This window comes from Raphanus sativus, chromosome 5 (genome assembly GCF_000801105.2).
Source record: "Raphanus sativus cultivar WK10039 chromosome 5, ASM80110v3, whole genome shotgun sequence".
In the NCBI taxonomy this organism is placed as follows: Eukaryota; Viridiplantae; Streptophyta; class Magnoliopsida; order Brassicales; family Brassicaceae; genus Raphanus; species Raphanus sativus.
The window spans coordinates 4,859,093-4,873,604 of NC_079515.1; the positions used below are offsets into that span (position 1 = coordinate 4,859,093).

The 14,512-nt window shown below is 34.1% G+C and overlaps 3 protein-coding genes and 1 long non-coding RNA gene across 4 annotated transcripts; 2 read left to right on the forward strand and 2 right to left on the reverse strand.

The window, feature by feature from the left end:
* Nucleotides 1-670: 670 nt before the first annotated feature.
* On the reverse strand, nucleotides 671-1,339 carry LOC108859311 (uncharacterized). Its single transcript, XR_001950468.2, has 2 exons — nucleotides 1,166-1,339; nucleotides 671-900 (listed from the first exon to the last, which is right to left on the reverse strand). It is a non-coding gene; the product is annotated as an uncharacterized LOC108859311 (long non-coding RNA).
* A 3,184-nt stretch (nucleotides 1,340-4,523) lies between these two features.
* LOC108860178 (uncharacterized) lies at nucleotides 4,524-6,038 on the reverse strand. The gene has a single exon (XM_018634083.2). The coding sequence runs from the start codon at nucleotides 5,835-5,837 to the stop codon at nucleotides 4,698-4,700; it is 1,140 nt and encodes a 379-aa protein (XP_018489585.2). The 5' UTR covers nucleotides 5,838-6,038; the 3' UTR covers nucleotides 4,524-4,697.
* Nucleotides 6,039-9,431: 3,393 nt separating this feature from the next.
* LOC108859626 (NAC domain-containing protein 21/22) lies at nucleotides 9,432-12,876 on the forward strand. Its single transcript, XM_018633536.2, has 3 exons — nucleotides 9,432-9,766; nucleotides 10,394-10,659; nucleotides 12,358-12,876. The coding sequence occupies exons 1-3, from the start codon at nucleotides 9,574-9,576 to the stop codon at nucleotides 12,724-12,726; spliced, it is 828 nt and encodes a 275-aa protein (XP_018489038.1). The 5' UTR covers nucleotides 9,432-9,573; the 3' UTR covers nucleotides 12,727-12,876.
* Nucleotides 12,877-13,020: 144 nt separating this feature from the next.
* On the forward strand, nucleotides 13,021-14,491 carry LOC108859893 (histone acetyltransferase HAC5). Its single transcript, XM_018633793.2, has 4 exons — nucleotides 13,021-13,219; nucleotides 13,370-13,637; nucleotides 13,772-13,971; nucleotides 14,079-14,491. The coding sequence occupies exons 2-4, from the start codon at nucleotides 13,410-13,412 to the stop codon at nucleotides 14,194-14,196; spliced, it is 546 nt and encodes a 181-aa protein (XP_018489295.1). The 5' UTR covers nucleotides 13,021-13,219; nucleotides 13,370-13,409; the 3' UTR covers nucleotides 14,197-14,491.
* The last annotated feature ends 21 nt before the right edge of the window (nucleotides 14,492-14,512 follow it).

The window sequence follows — 14,512 nt, forward strand, 5'->3', positions numbered from 1 at the left end:
ATTTTGTTTTTGTAGCCCGTTAGTCTGTGTGGGCTTCTGTTCTTGGTAGTTTGTAAACGGATGGGCCTTTGGACCTTCTCTAATATATTTTTTTTGACGGAAAAAAAAAAGAGAATGGAAAACTGAAGCGAACATATGTTCAAGTCCTTTTTTTTTGTGCAACTATATGTTCAAGTCCTAATGTTTACAAATTCAATTCAAATCTTCCAATGGGCTTGTCGGGCCAAGAGCAACAAGACAATCGATCGATCATGTAGGTGATAAAAGTTCGCGAGCTCTTCTTTTTATTTGTCTACTCCCGGGTCTCGTTCTATACTTTCTTAGCATTGTATCATTAACCGCATCTTCTTCATCATTAGTCAAATTTTATTTGAGCCACTCTACTTAATGATCTACAAAGAAAATGTGCGTTTGGACGGGCATTGCAACTACTGAAAACGAACATCTGCACCGATTTATTTATAAATTATTATCATACACTCGCAAAAAAATCGAACTGAAAAGATGGCAAAGAACAAAGACGACATCAAATATGAAACATTGATCGATTCTCCTATTGCTTTTACTCAAAATAGAAAGGGGCATAATAAGAGTAGTTTTCATCAATGAAGCCTCTTAAAAACAATAAAACTTCATATGACCACAAGATATCCAAAAAAATTATAAGCCATAATAAACCTCTGCTTTATAGATAGATGATAAAAGGTAGTGAGCAAAGCATGTTTCTACACACCATTGTTCCAACTTCAAATGTAAAAAAACACAAAGCATAAAAAGGGTTCAAGAACGAAACTAGAAAGGAACGACAGAGATTCATGGATTTGAAACACAAGACTACTTGGATCGCTGTCTCATCTTTCTGCGCTTCCTCTTCAGTCTCCTCATGCGCTTCTTCTTCCACTGCAAAACAAAAGATACGATCAATCCACAGCAATGACATTAATCCAACCAGTTCGTTTTCACTCGATCAGTATAAATAATAATCACACAATCATTTTGAAAAGCGAAATGCAAAATCGATAAGCAAGTTCCCTTATCAAAACAGACAATACTCAGCAACCATTTAAAAAGTTCAAAAGAGAACCCAAATCCTAACAAGTAAACCTATAGAGACAGTCAGACAGATAAGAAGAAGATCTAAAATCGAAACGAGCAATTTTCATACCTTCGCCCTCATCGTCAAGTCGCCGAAATCAGATTCTCCTCCGCTTTGTTGTTACTCGAGCACTCCACTTCCATCTTATATAGCTAGGGTTTCGGCTTTCCCTTTAAAACTTAAATTTGGATAAGGCCCTGATTTTTTAAATGGGCCGAACATTTTTCAAGGCCCATCTAAGGGTTTGAAACTATAAGCAGGTTTGAGAAGAACAGGAAAGTACCTTGAGAGAGATATATATGAGAAGAAGACAAAGCATAAGTACTGTTCTTTTTACACATGATTCCAAATTTGACTTTAACAGTCATAAACTCATATCCATCCTCATTCCCATTGCAATCACATATACATTTTGTCACTTCCTCTCTTTTTTTTTCCTGCTTCTCACTGTACAAATTAATTAAACAATAGATATTTATTACTATTGAATTTGGCATCTGGTTCACTGCAGCAAACAGCTAAGAACCCAGCTCAACCTGCCCCTCTCTTTTTCTGCAGCCAATATATATATGTCCCCTTGGTTCCATTCACTTTCACTAAATGCCATTATAAAGATTACTCCCTCTGTTTTTAAAAGATTCATGTTTTAAAAAAAAAATTTGTTTCAAAAAGATACATTTTCTACATTTTCAAGACATTAATTGATGAAAAATTGTATATTTCCAAAAATATAATTGTATTTATTAAAATCTTATTGGTTCAAAATTTTGGGGAATTGTTAATTAATAAAAACAATGCATTGGTAACTAAAATTTTATGTTTTTCTTAATAAGTGTGAAAAATCTAAAACATGGATCTTATAGAAACAGAGGGAGTACTAGATTTTTCATGCAATGCTCTTAACAAAACTAAACATACACTCCAACCTGAGTTAATGCAATGAGAGGAGCTACCACCAACCTGATTTAATGCAATGAAATTATTAGTATCATCATTTGATATACGTTTGCATCTTTGTCACGCTCGCACCATTAACAGTTTAAGATTGTTGCCAATTTAGGATAAGGACGTGCATCGTCCTAGTTCATAGACTAGGTAGCGTCTCTTAGGAAAAAAAAAAGAGGTTGTGTATCCCACCATGTCACAATTCATTTTCCAATGACACAGTCAATCTCGCAAACAACAAGAAGTAGACTAGCTAGGTTTATAGGGTCTTTATACTGGACTAGTTTTGGATTTTGGTATTTGTTTTTTTATGAAGAAGTGAAAACTAGTATATAACATGTTAATGTCCATTTTACATACTTAACTCGGTATCTATTCCAAACTAATTCCTAATTTCTTGTCGGCCTTTTCTACTTAGGCAATTTGTCGTGACTCTCAAGTTATCAAAATATATAATGCAGAAAATGTCAACAAATTGAGATATCGAGAAAAGAGCAAAGAGACATTTGAATAAAAGCATCATGCGAATCAAACTGGTGATAGAGAATCTACCCAGAGGGCGCAAGACTGGGAACTATCACGTTCTCTCCTTTATTTCCCCAACTTTGTTCTTAATATTTTATTATCCTTGTTAGTTGTTACTGCTTTTTGGATTTATTATTTCTTATTCTAAACGATGTGGTATTTTACATTTGATTTTTGTACATTTGTCCCTTGATACTTAAACAAGTATTATCGAAAGCAAGTATTATAGAAAGTTTAAAAGTGTACTAATGTATATTTAATTAAGCTAAGATAATATAATATAATTGCATCAATTCATGTCAATGTTTTAACTCTTTAAAGTATAACTAGTTATTTTCGTATCTTGAATATTTGTTCATAGAATGCGACTAGTGAGAACATCCATTTGTATTCGTGAGTACGGTTTTGTAACTCTTTAAAGCATACCTAGTTATTTTCATATTTTTGCTTATTGTTCACAGAATGCGACTCGTGAGAACGTCCATTTGAATTCGTGAGTACGGTGTAGAAATAAGTAGTTGAACTTTTTGTGTTGTAGTAATCAGTGATTAACACTGTGGTTGTATTGTACGTACGTACCATTTTTGGTCGAATATGACAGCCAAAAGACAAATAATGACCAAGAAGCCGTTGGGTCCCTTTAATTTCAAAAGCTAGTCAAAAAGACCATAGCAGATTTATTTTTGGGATTGTTTTATTATACTGTTATATATGGTAGTATTTGATATTTTAGATCAAACATTATGCTTGTAATGTAAATTAGTGAAAATAAAACACGTTCATAGGATTACATGTTTTGTAAATTCGTGTTTTATAGTGAATCTAAGCAAAAAAGAAGGTGAAAGTAAGCATCCATCCAAACTCCAAGTCTACTTTTTTATCCAAGACTACTTTTTAAAAAACTAATGTAGAATTGTAGATGTAGTTTCTGACCAAAAAAAAAAGAATTGTAGATGTAGTTTCTGTTATAATATGTCACTTTTTTCTCTATCATATGTTTGTTATGTCTACAATGGTGGAAATTTTAATATGTTGTTTTGACAAGTGGTTTTCCTAGTGATAGTTTAACATGTTTTAATCATGAGAGCTACGATCACACCGATTGATTTCTTACATAAAGGAAACATTCATAGCTCCATTTTTGTTCTCCGATATGTGTTGTTGTCACGAAATTGAGGTGTGGAAGAGAGAAAAATTCAACGGATGGGATCGAAACACACAGTGTTCAAGATTGATGAACAACTTTTATTTTGTGATGCATTTGTACATAGACTTTGGATTATTGGAACCAGTTCTATGTACTCGTAAAATGCAAATAATAGGACTGACATCTTTCTTCACGCTTTCAATATTCCCTAATCTACCCCTCAGTTTAGCTATAAACAGGTTTTGTTATTCTAAACTAAATATGAACATCCATGGCTTTTGAAGTTACAACATATCCAGATGATTAGCATCTTTACGGATATATAAATCCAGACTCCAGGTCGATTACAAACACATTCTTAAAACTAACTATAATGGTTTTTCCAAATAGACTTCATATTTTGATCTGGAACCAACACATGACCAATCACAGTTAAACCTGACTCTTTATCCTTAAACTATTACACTAAGTTGACACCAATTAAAATAACCAAACTGGTGTATAGTATATGAACTAAGCCGATACGGAGAGGATTTGCATTTTGGATTGTCTCTTAATTAACATGCAATTTTTAAAAAAAAATTAGAAAAACAAAAGTTGTCGCTACTCTAAAGTGTAAAATACAAGTATCTTGAATTTTTGATAGTAAAGTACAACGGTAGATAAAGAGTCAAAATAATTTTAAAATGATCTAAACATGTGGTTAATATCTTTGGAATCTATCTCTGAACATGGGAAGCACTTCTCACTCTCACTACAGTAATTAAAGACAGTCTGGTTTTCGCCAGTTTCGAACAACTCGCTCAATGCAGAACCACACCAATTGAAAAATCAAATATTTCTCTTTATTTACATTTTGAACCTCAAATCTAATCTCATCTGATGAAATCGCCCCGGTTAAACTAAAAATGCAAAAAAAATTAACCCCAACTAAAAAAGGAAGAATAAAGTCGGTACAAGTACAATTAGAATCCGGTACGCTTATCAGAGTTCGCTAGTCGGTTCAAGTCTGGTTCGATTGGTACGGTTCTTGGCAGTAGTGTTGCTCTGTAACTGTGCTCTGTTCGCAGGCGAAGAAGAAGTGAAAAGCTGGCCGAAGAAGAGACCTGATTTTGGACCACCACGGAGGGAAGAGACAGGAACATTAAGAACAGGAGTGATTCTGACATGTGCGGACTGAGATCTCGGCATCCCGTGGTGCTGTTTCATCCTCGGCCCGCCGGTGAAGTTACCGGGACTGCTGGAGCTTCTCTCGAGTCCGTGAAACACGATCTTCCCCGAAGCGTTAAGTCTCGGACTATCCGCCGTCACCGTCAACGCCCTCGTCTCGTTGTTACCGTTACCACTCTCAGTCGTCGTCTCGTCGTGACGCCGTGGCTTCCTGTGCTGGTTGCGTAAGTGGTTGTGGTGTGCGCGTGACCTAGCGAAGGGGTTTGGAGCGTTGGGCTTGTCGAGATCTAGAGATAGTCTAGGAACGTCGTCGAGCTCGTGGCCGGAGGAGGAGGAGGAGGAGAGGGAGAGACGGGAGGAGGATATCGACGCTGACGACTCAGAGATGTCTGAGTCTTTTATCAACGGCTGAGAAAGAGGAGGAGGAGCAGGAGATGTTGCTGCTGCGGAGGAGGCTGTAGATTTGGAGCCACGGTTGAGGAAATGTCTAAACGAGCTTGTCTTGGGATTTGGAGTCGAAGAAGACAACCGTGACGACGACGAAGACGACGGCGGGGAAGCTTCTTCCGGCGTTTTGCTGAGTCTCTTAAGGCCGAGAAGCTCGCGCCATCTCACAGTGCAGCGAGGAGCTCTCGGGGAGAAGAGGTAAGGATCGATCTCCATCTCCAATCTCCGGCATGGTTGTTTCTCCGCCGTGTTAACCGTGGAGATCACAGGCTTCTCCTCCGGATTAACCGCGCCGGAGAACTTAAGCGGGACTAGCTTTCCGTCGGAGAAAAGCTCGTCCGCGGTCAGCATTGTGACGGGATCTTCGAGGAGAAACTCAAAGTCCACAGGATCTTCGTTTTCCAACGGTTGAGATTCCTGATTCGTTTTGGAGCTTCTCCGAGAGTGACTCGCCGGCGATATCTTCTCCGGTGAAGTACCAACGTTCTTAACGCAAACGGACGTCATTTACAGTCGATACCGAGAGAGAAAGAGAGAGAGAGAGAGAGAGAGAGCTAGTTTTTTTTGGCGGTTTGTTGGGGTTTTTTGAGAAGTGGCGATGACAGAGACAAGCAATATATACAGCTCAGCTCAGATTCTCATATAGACAGAACACACGTGTTCTCTTTTACTGGATACAATCATTTCGGGTTAGAGCTTCTGGTCGGGTCGGGCTTAAACCGGCCCACTAAAAGTTAGACCATGATTATTGGTGGGATTGGGACAAATCCCTTATGTAAGGGATTTTTTTTCTTTTTTTTTGTTTGGTCAGATAAATTCAAGGGACCTCTCATTTCTTCCCTTATATAAGGAACGTTTTCCCTTTCTTCCCCCTTCTTTCCTCTGTTTTGTGGTCCCTCCCTCCTTTAAGGGATCTCTTAAGGGATACTGATAATGATGCTCTTAGATTACTCGCAAAGATAATGACTACGTTCACTACCAAATACCATTAGCACACACGTCCGTCAGAATCTTTTAATACCATCTGAAGAGATATGCGATTACCTAGAAAACTAGTTTTTTTTTACTATACTATTAATAAACTTCACACTTGTATGTTTTCACATTTTACCAGATGGCACAAAATTTCGAGGATTCATTTAATATATTTAAATCCTAATTTTTTTTGGTAACATATTTAAATATAAATCATAATTTATTCTCGGGTTTTGAATGTTTTGAATGTCTATCTTATATATACAGCTGGTAGAAATTTTTTTTTACTAGTACAGTACTATGGAGTACTGTTTAATTAAATATTGCATGCTACAATTTGTAGCATATGAATGGACTTGTACCTCTCAAGTCGCAACCCACATTCTCGAAAGGTGAAAGACTTATGTTACGTCTAATCCAATAGAATGGGTAAAATTGCTCTATTTTTAACTAATAGGTTTTTGACTCATAAACTTGTACACTTTTTAGAGTAGAGTCTATATTATAATAGTTTAACTTTTATCTGGAGAGAATTATCTGAATTTTATGTTTTTATTAAGTAGTTCAATAGTTTCAAAAGTATACCAATTTATCGTTAACAGAAAAAAGATATTTATTCCGCCTTCCTTCCAGTCTTAAAAATATGGCAATGGAATTTAGACAAGTGAAAGCTACCGTTTTGTCTTCCATAGATTTCTCGATTCGCCTTAAGTTGCAAACGACAATCCTCAATATCAAAACGTAAAGTTGTAAACAAAACTATAAATGGTTGGACTTGTAATTACTTCTGTACTCTTTGCTTGTTCAGACCAATATTTACAGGTTTTGTGACGACAGAAATAAATTTCTTTCATACCTTCAACAACCCAAATATTTAATGTTCACAATCACAGCCAGGAGTGATATTTAAAGATCTAAGTATCATTTGTTAGTTTCACAAAAAAAATATCATTTGTTAACTAGGAGTATTTCACACAGCTAAAATCAATTTGTAGTAAAGTAAATTGAGCATAGACCATAAAGTTTTTTTTTCTTCTAAAAGCTCTCTTATTTTTTATTACATAAAAATACAAACGAATAAAAAATATAAATAAAAAGTAAAAATAAACAAAGGTCCAAAAGTTTGGGTTTGCGTTAACCCGAATAAACTGATCGGTTTGACGCCGCCGAACCGAACAGATTACTGAAAAAATCTAAGAAAAATCTTAACGGTTTGCAGTCCCCAACCGATCGAAACCAAAAACCGAAAAAATTAGTTTGGTCGATTCGGTTCAGGTCGGTTAAGGCCGAACGCCTATGACTAGATTAGACCCACAAAATGATCCAAACACAATATTTTTGAAAATCCTAATTTTCACGTGGAATAATTCTGCTGCTGCAGTGACCACACACTCACCGAAAGTGAAAACCATCACAGCCACCCTAAAAGCGAGGAAAAACGAAGCTAGAGAAAAGTTGCTACAAATCACAATTTTAGTGAAACCAAAAGAACAATTAGAAAAGAAACACTATGAACTGAAAGAATCATTGAGAAATGTGAAAGAAAAGTTAGGGCCGGCCGATCCGGTCGTCTCTTCTGTTGTCGTAGTCAGTCGCTGCCTGAATCCCTTTTTAGGATCTATCGTTGTCTTCTGAGATCGAGTTTATTAGACATTGGACTCAACTATTCAAGCTCAACTGAAACTTCTCTACCATAATGAGTCACCACATTTTCTTTTATTGTCAACTAAATTCTCGGAAATTCAATGGGTCACAAAAAAGAAGGAGTAGCACATATAAGATGAAAATAGAAACCAGATCTAGTCCTCTAAAATTTCATATATGACCGCCACCACCTGGACGAACAAGAACACCGTTATATCTAACCGGATTTAAGACTTACTTTAACTCGAATGAAGCATCAGTTGAATAAAAAAAAAGAATGAAGGGATCCTCATAGTGCTGGTTTAAGGGAATTTCCAACTCCAATTTATATATACTCCAAAATAGAATAGGAAATGAAAACAAAAAAATAAAGTATGACTCTATATATGAAGTAATGTTTTATTTTTTGTTCATTACTTCATTTCTAATTTAATTTTAGAGTAAAGTATGGAAGCCAAATACGATACACGTGAAATATATTTTTGGGAGAGAGACTTAATTCTCGACTAATTTGTTTAAATATATAATACAAATATCTTCTATTTAGTTGTATATCATCCTCTGAATGGATACAATATTTTCAGTTTTAGTTTATGATTTTAGATCATTTAAAGATCTTTTGGTTTTGGTGTTTCTGCAAAAAGCCCTCAATATGGTTTTCTACAAAAATATCTTCAATATGCTTTTTTTTTTTAAAATTAATCTACGAAATCGAAAACCCACAGGTCAACTCTCCAAGTGCCAGTTAAACTGTAATATAACCATCCGTATATTGATGACGTGGCAACCGTTTGATTTTTAACAGAAATCAAAACTACATTGTTTTGATACTAAACATTTTTAAAATATTGCACTTGGCGAGAATCGAACCCTCTACCTCGACCAAACTTAACAAGTGAGCAAACCATTCCTTAGACCTGTTTTTTCGTTTAAAAACGTCTTTAAAACAGAAAAGATACAGTTTTATCGAAACACATAGTATATAATTGCGTTCGTAATAGAAAATATTTTAGCAAAAAAAAAAAATTTGCTTTCGTATATAACGAATGTAGCTAAAGGGCGTGATGGTTTACTCACTTATTATGCTTGGTCGAGGTAAAACTGTGTGCAATTTTTTAAAATATGTTTAGTATCAAAACGACGTAGTTTTGATTTCTCTTAAAAATCAAACGGCTGCCATGTCATCAATATACATTATGTTTATATTGCATTTTGACTGACACTTGGAATGTTGACCTGCTGTGAGTTTTTTTATTTATTTCGTGCATTAATTTGCAGGAAAAAAACCACATGGAAGGTTTTTTTCGCAGAAGTCCCTCATATTTTCTATCTTTTCTAAACAAAGAGACACTGGGAAAATATTGTATGAATTTATTTTTTTGTTTAGAAAATAAAAATTTCAAATCCATTTGACATTCTTTATTTCTTTTCACCTCTAATAGTGGCTGTAGAAAAAAAAATGATAGATCAGTTACATAGAGAAAAATGTGAAGTTGACTTTATGGTTTCTTGATTATTTATACCACCGTTCTTCTTTCCTATCTCGTGCTTAAAACCTACGATATTCCTCTCCATCTCTCTATCATCAGTTGATTAATAAACAAACCTCTACATATCAATAGAAATGGACGCTGGAGAAGAGAATAAGGGCAGTATAAGTATGGTTGAGGCTAAGCTGCCTCGTGGGTTTAGATTCCACCCGAGAGACGACGAGCTCGTCTGCGACTACTTAATGAGAAGAAACGTTCGCAGCCTCTATCAGCCAGTTGTGTTGATCGAAGTCGATCTCAACCAGTGCGAACCTTGGGACATTCCCCGTAAGTTTTTAAAAGACACATAATTTTCAATAACTAAAGTCTTTCAACTCATCAATCATCGTAGTTAAGCAATTATAACTCATATTTCTAGTCGCCAACACGATTTGTTGATTGTTTCTTCCATATTCCGAGTACAAGATCATCATATGTTGATAAACCAATAAAACAAAGTTCAATTTGCCAGCCACTTGCAGATTAGTACTTTTCTTGCTATTCTCTCGTGAAAAGACGATTTAAATGCATAATTATCAATGTTTAATCATACACCTATTATTTTAAAAAAAGTATATCAATATTGTATCATTAAGAAAAACAAATGATCGTAATCATGCATACGTGTTGAATGCCTATTCGGTGCTTGGTAACTGGGAACCTGGTTAGTTAAGATATGATGCGGATAGATGGGAATCATTTGGAAAAGATAAAGACAATTACGAAAAGACTTCTCATTTCTCTCATGTCTTATCATAATATATCCAATAAATATTGGAGAATATACACTTCTTTATTAGATACCGAAATCCATTAACGTATGTGAAATGTAAAAGAAAGAGCATTCAACGTCAACATTCTAAAAAAAATCGATTAAAATATATAAAATGTCGTTTGGAAATTGCAATTGTACAGAAACGGCGAGGGTTGGAGGTAAAGAATGGTATTTTTATAGCCAAAAAGATCGAAAATACGCAACAGGACAAAGAACAAACCGGGCTACGGCCACCGGTTATTGGAAAGCAACTGGTAAAGATAGAGCAATCCAAAGAAATGGTAGTCTTGTGGGCATGAGAAAGACACTTGTGTTTTACAGAGGTCGAGCCCCTAAAGGTCATAAAACTGATTGGGTCATGCACGAGTTTCGTCTACAAGGGACTTCTATCCACCACTCTCCCAAGGTAATTATCATTGAAATATTTACTCGTGTTATATGTTTTGACATACATAAGTAATTATCATTGAAATATTTACTCGTGTTATATGTTTTGACATACATAATATACTTTGTTGGGATTAATTTTTACATTATTCCTAAGTGTAGTATATGTTTCTTGAAATAAATATCAAAGAAAGGTGATGATTGTTTGAAAGTTTTTTATATTTTAGTTTTTGGTTTTTGTCTTTTAATTTTTAGTTTTTGGATTTTAGATTTTAATTTTGGTTTTTGATTTTGTAGTAGATTTTAGTATTTGAAGAAACTACAAATGGCAACTTTTGTTTTTAGCTTTTGATTTTTGTTAAAAAACTATTAAAATAATAATTATAATTTGATTTTTTTTGTTTTTACTGTAGTTATAAATTTTAGAAAAACTTGAATGATTTCAGTTTTTAATTTTAATATTTTTTGTCAGCATTTTTTTAAAAAAATTAATATATTTTATCAATTATTTTTGTTTGAAGTTGAAATAAAAATTAATAACAAATTTATTAAAACAAAAAGTAGTTTTTATGTTTAAAGAAATTTGATTACTGATTTATTTTTAGTTTCTATTTTATTTTATTTTAAATTTCTTAAACTATAACTTTATTTATTTTTAAACAAACTTAAAATTACTAAAAGAATAGATCATAATTTTTAATAAAACAATACTAATAGATTATTGACAAAACATGCAAACTTTACGTAAAAGTAAATTTAAATAATTAATTTAATTTCTAATGATATATTTAAAAGAATGTTCTTAATATGAATTATATTTTTTTTGAATATGTTAAAAAAATATTTTTATTAAAACTTATTTGTTTATACTTCATAGTAGTTAGCATTTTATTTGTTTTTCCTATGTTAATGCATAAATGTAACAAATGATTTCAATTAAAAATGAAAAAATGAAAAGCATCGTACATTATGAAAAAAATCAAGAAAACTTGATTTTGAGGTGTATCGAATATGCAATTTGAAATGATTTGATTTTTAACGAGTTTGTAGATGATTACAAAGAAATTAAAGAATTTGATGTGATTTTTATTAAATTATTCTAAAATTTTATCAAAAACAATGAAATTTTTATTTTTATAAATAAGGAATTTACCTCAAATAACAGTAGGTTTCAGATTTTTTATGAAATGATAAATTTAATAACACTAGATTTTAAAATGTTTTTTAAAATCTACGTTTGAATAACAGTAGATTTAATACAAATCAATTCAAATTTCTAATTGAATACACCCCTTGGTTTTTATTTTAAAAATGATAGTTATTTGAAAAATCGGTTTTTCTAAAAATAGGAAATCTATTTCTTCGAAAACTTATTATCTAAAGAATAGTTTTTTTCAAAAATAAAATCAAAAACTATTTCAAAATCTATAAACAGTCGACCTCTAAGCATAATTCAAGGTCTAGGTGATGTAGCAATCATATTATCCCGTGAATTATGGCAAACGTTTTGACTTTTATCTTTGTTTCACACTCAACCTGAATGTATTTTATCTTTGAAGGGATATCGCTGACGATTTTACAAGTAGTTATTTGTGCTTACCTTACCTAAGATGATCTTTGACTTGGCACAAATATCTACTCTCAACCATATGATTTTGACATTTGTTTTTATTTTAATTTAAAAAAACAATTTGCGTTGTTTGGAGAAAAAAAACAGGAAGAATGGGTATTGTGTAGAGTTTTCAACAAGAAAAACAACGAAGTCGACAAGGACAACAACATGAGAAGTTGCTCTGATGAACCAGCTTCCGCAGCAATGGACTCGTACATCAACTTCGATCATCATCCTCACACCATCAACCAGCAAGTGCCCTGCTTCTCCAATTTGTCACAGAACCAAATCGGTTTGGTCTACAAGAACCCCTACCCGTTGTCTATTAGTCCTTCCACTGATCATATGATTCTCAAAACTTTACTAAGTCAGCTTACCAAGAATACCAAAGAATCACAGATCTATGGAGAAGGAAGCTCAGAGAGCCAGTTGACCGACGTTGGCATACCAAGCCACCATACTTGGAAATATTGATCACTATATCAGAAATCTCTATTATCATTGTGTATGAACCATACATATTATTTCACCAATGCAAACATTTATTCACCCATCCCGTGTAAACATTGTTATACCATTATGGATTAGATACTCACATCAAACTTAAAAAATACATCATTTAAAGACATTTGTCTAAAACATAAAATTATGTATTTATGTGGAACACAATTAAAACTCCGAAAAAAAAACCAGAACTAGTCAGCTCTAATGATAAAAGAGTTGTGGTTGTAATTTTCGTCACCAAAATTCAATTTGTTCTGGAAAGAACTATTTGTAATGTTTGGGTTTCCAACGAAACCGAACAAGTCTTATCCAGACCCGATCCGAATACCCGAAGTCACAGCCCTATCTGCGACTCCTCCTCTTTTCTCTCCTTCTCTAGGCGACTCTTTCTCCCTTTTCTTCTATCTTCTTCCACATCAAAAACAGAAAACAGAACGACAGCTCTTTGATAACGTCAGAGAAGGTGACAGAAACAGATACGGCATCAATGGATCTAATAATTCTGGATCTACACACTTGAAACAATAACCGAAAAGATGACATAAAGATATTTGTTTTCTTTTCTTCATGGTGGGTGGGTTTGGAACATGACAAGGTTTTTGTGTCTGTGCAGATTGCCATCTGACGACGTTCCTAACCGAAAGTAAGGAGAAATGATGGCATCCTTGAGAGCAACTACGGCATGTGCTATCTGCCAGCAAAAGCTTGAACCTGCTGCTCAAGGTTGGCGTTGCCAAGTTTGTCGTCCTGACTATGAAGTTTGCACCCCTTGTTACTCAAAGGGCGTAAACAACCATCCACACATTCTCATTACCCGCCGTCCATCTGCCACTTCTTCTGTTGCACCTAACACACAAACTAATCAAATCCAGGCTGCACAGGTATATACATATATATATATATATATATTTATTTATTTATTTATTTCTAAGCTTACATATGTTAGTGTATGCATCCATTGGCTTCTCGATTTTCCTTAGTTACCAATACAGTTCTGATTGGTTGGTTACTGCAGTTAAGAGCAGTGCTGCTACACATTATGACATGCTGCACCACACAGTGCCATTATCCAATGTGTCGCATTATTAAGCGTCTCATGAATCATGGTGTTACATGCAAAAAAAGAGTCTGCAATCCTTGTAAGAGAATGTGGGATCTCTTTCATATGCACGCCAGAAACTGCAGAGATCCACAGTGCAGTATACCCAAATGCAGGTACGTTATATCATCTATAACCAATTTTGAGAATACTTGTCTCAAGAAAGTTAAATGTTGTTTTTTATTTAATTTATAATGATCTGACATTGTGATTTTTTTGACAGAGAATTTAAAGCTATTTTTAGTAGAAATCAACGACAGGCAGGTTCAAGACGCAAAGCAGCTGTCAAAGAGACGGTGCCACAGAGAACCGCTGACGCAGGAACCTCCACTCCTCACTGATCAACATAGACAGATGGTGCTATAGTTCCACTCTTTTGATCCCTTCGTTTTGTATATGTTAGCATTTTTTTTTCTCTGGCGAAGTTATAATAAGCGAATAAATCCTCCTGATTTGGGTTATTATACCTGCAGGTTTTCAATCTGTTTTTGTTTATTTGTGTAATTATTAGTTGCTTTAGATTAGATGTGATTACTCCCTCTGTTTTTATTTGTAGGTAGTTTTAGCAAAATAGATTTGTTTCACAATATAAGGGGTTACAAATTCCAAAGCAATGAAATATATAATTAAAAAACATTTAACTAAAGAGTGTTACTT

What these genes read in the sequence shown, in the direction of transcription:
- LOC108859626 (XM_018633536.2), top strand. Translation starts at nt 9,574, where the DNA reads ATGGACGCTGGAGAAGAGAATAAGGGCAGTATAAGTATGGTTGAGGCT. An exon ending in CGAACCTTGGGACATTCCCC is followed by an intron (nt 9,767 to 10,393) that starts GTAAGTTTTTAA and finishes GCAATTGTACAG; the next exon opens with AAACGGCGAGGGTTGGAGGT. An exon ending in CTATCCACCACTCTCCCAAG is followed by an intron (nt 10,660 to 12,357) that starts GTAATTATCATT and finishes GAAAAAAAACAG; the next exon opens with GAAGAATGGGTATTGTGTAG.
- LOC108860178 (XM_018634083.2), bottom strand. Translation starts at nt 5,837, where the DNA reads ATGACGTCCGTTTGCGTTAAGAACGTTGGTACTTCACCGGAGAAGATA.
- LOC108859893 (XM_018633793.2), top strand. Translation starts at nt 13,410, where the DNA reads ATGATGGCATCCTTGAGAGCAACTACGGCATGTGCTATCTGCCAGCAA. An exon ending in ATCAAATCCAGGCTGCACAG is followed by an intron (nt 13,638 to 13,771) that starts GTATATACATAT and finishes TGGTTACTGCAG; the next exon opens with TTAAGAGCAGTGCTGCTACA. An exon ending in TGCAGTATACCCAAATGCAG is followed by an intron (nt 13,972 to 14,078) that starts GTACGTTATATC and finishes TTTTTTTGACAG; the next exon opens with AGAATTTAAAGCTATTTTTA.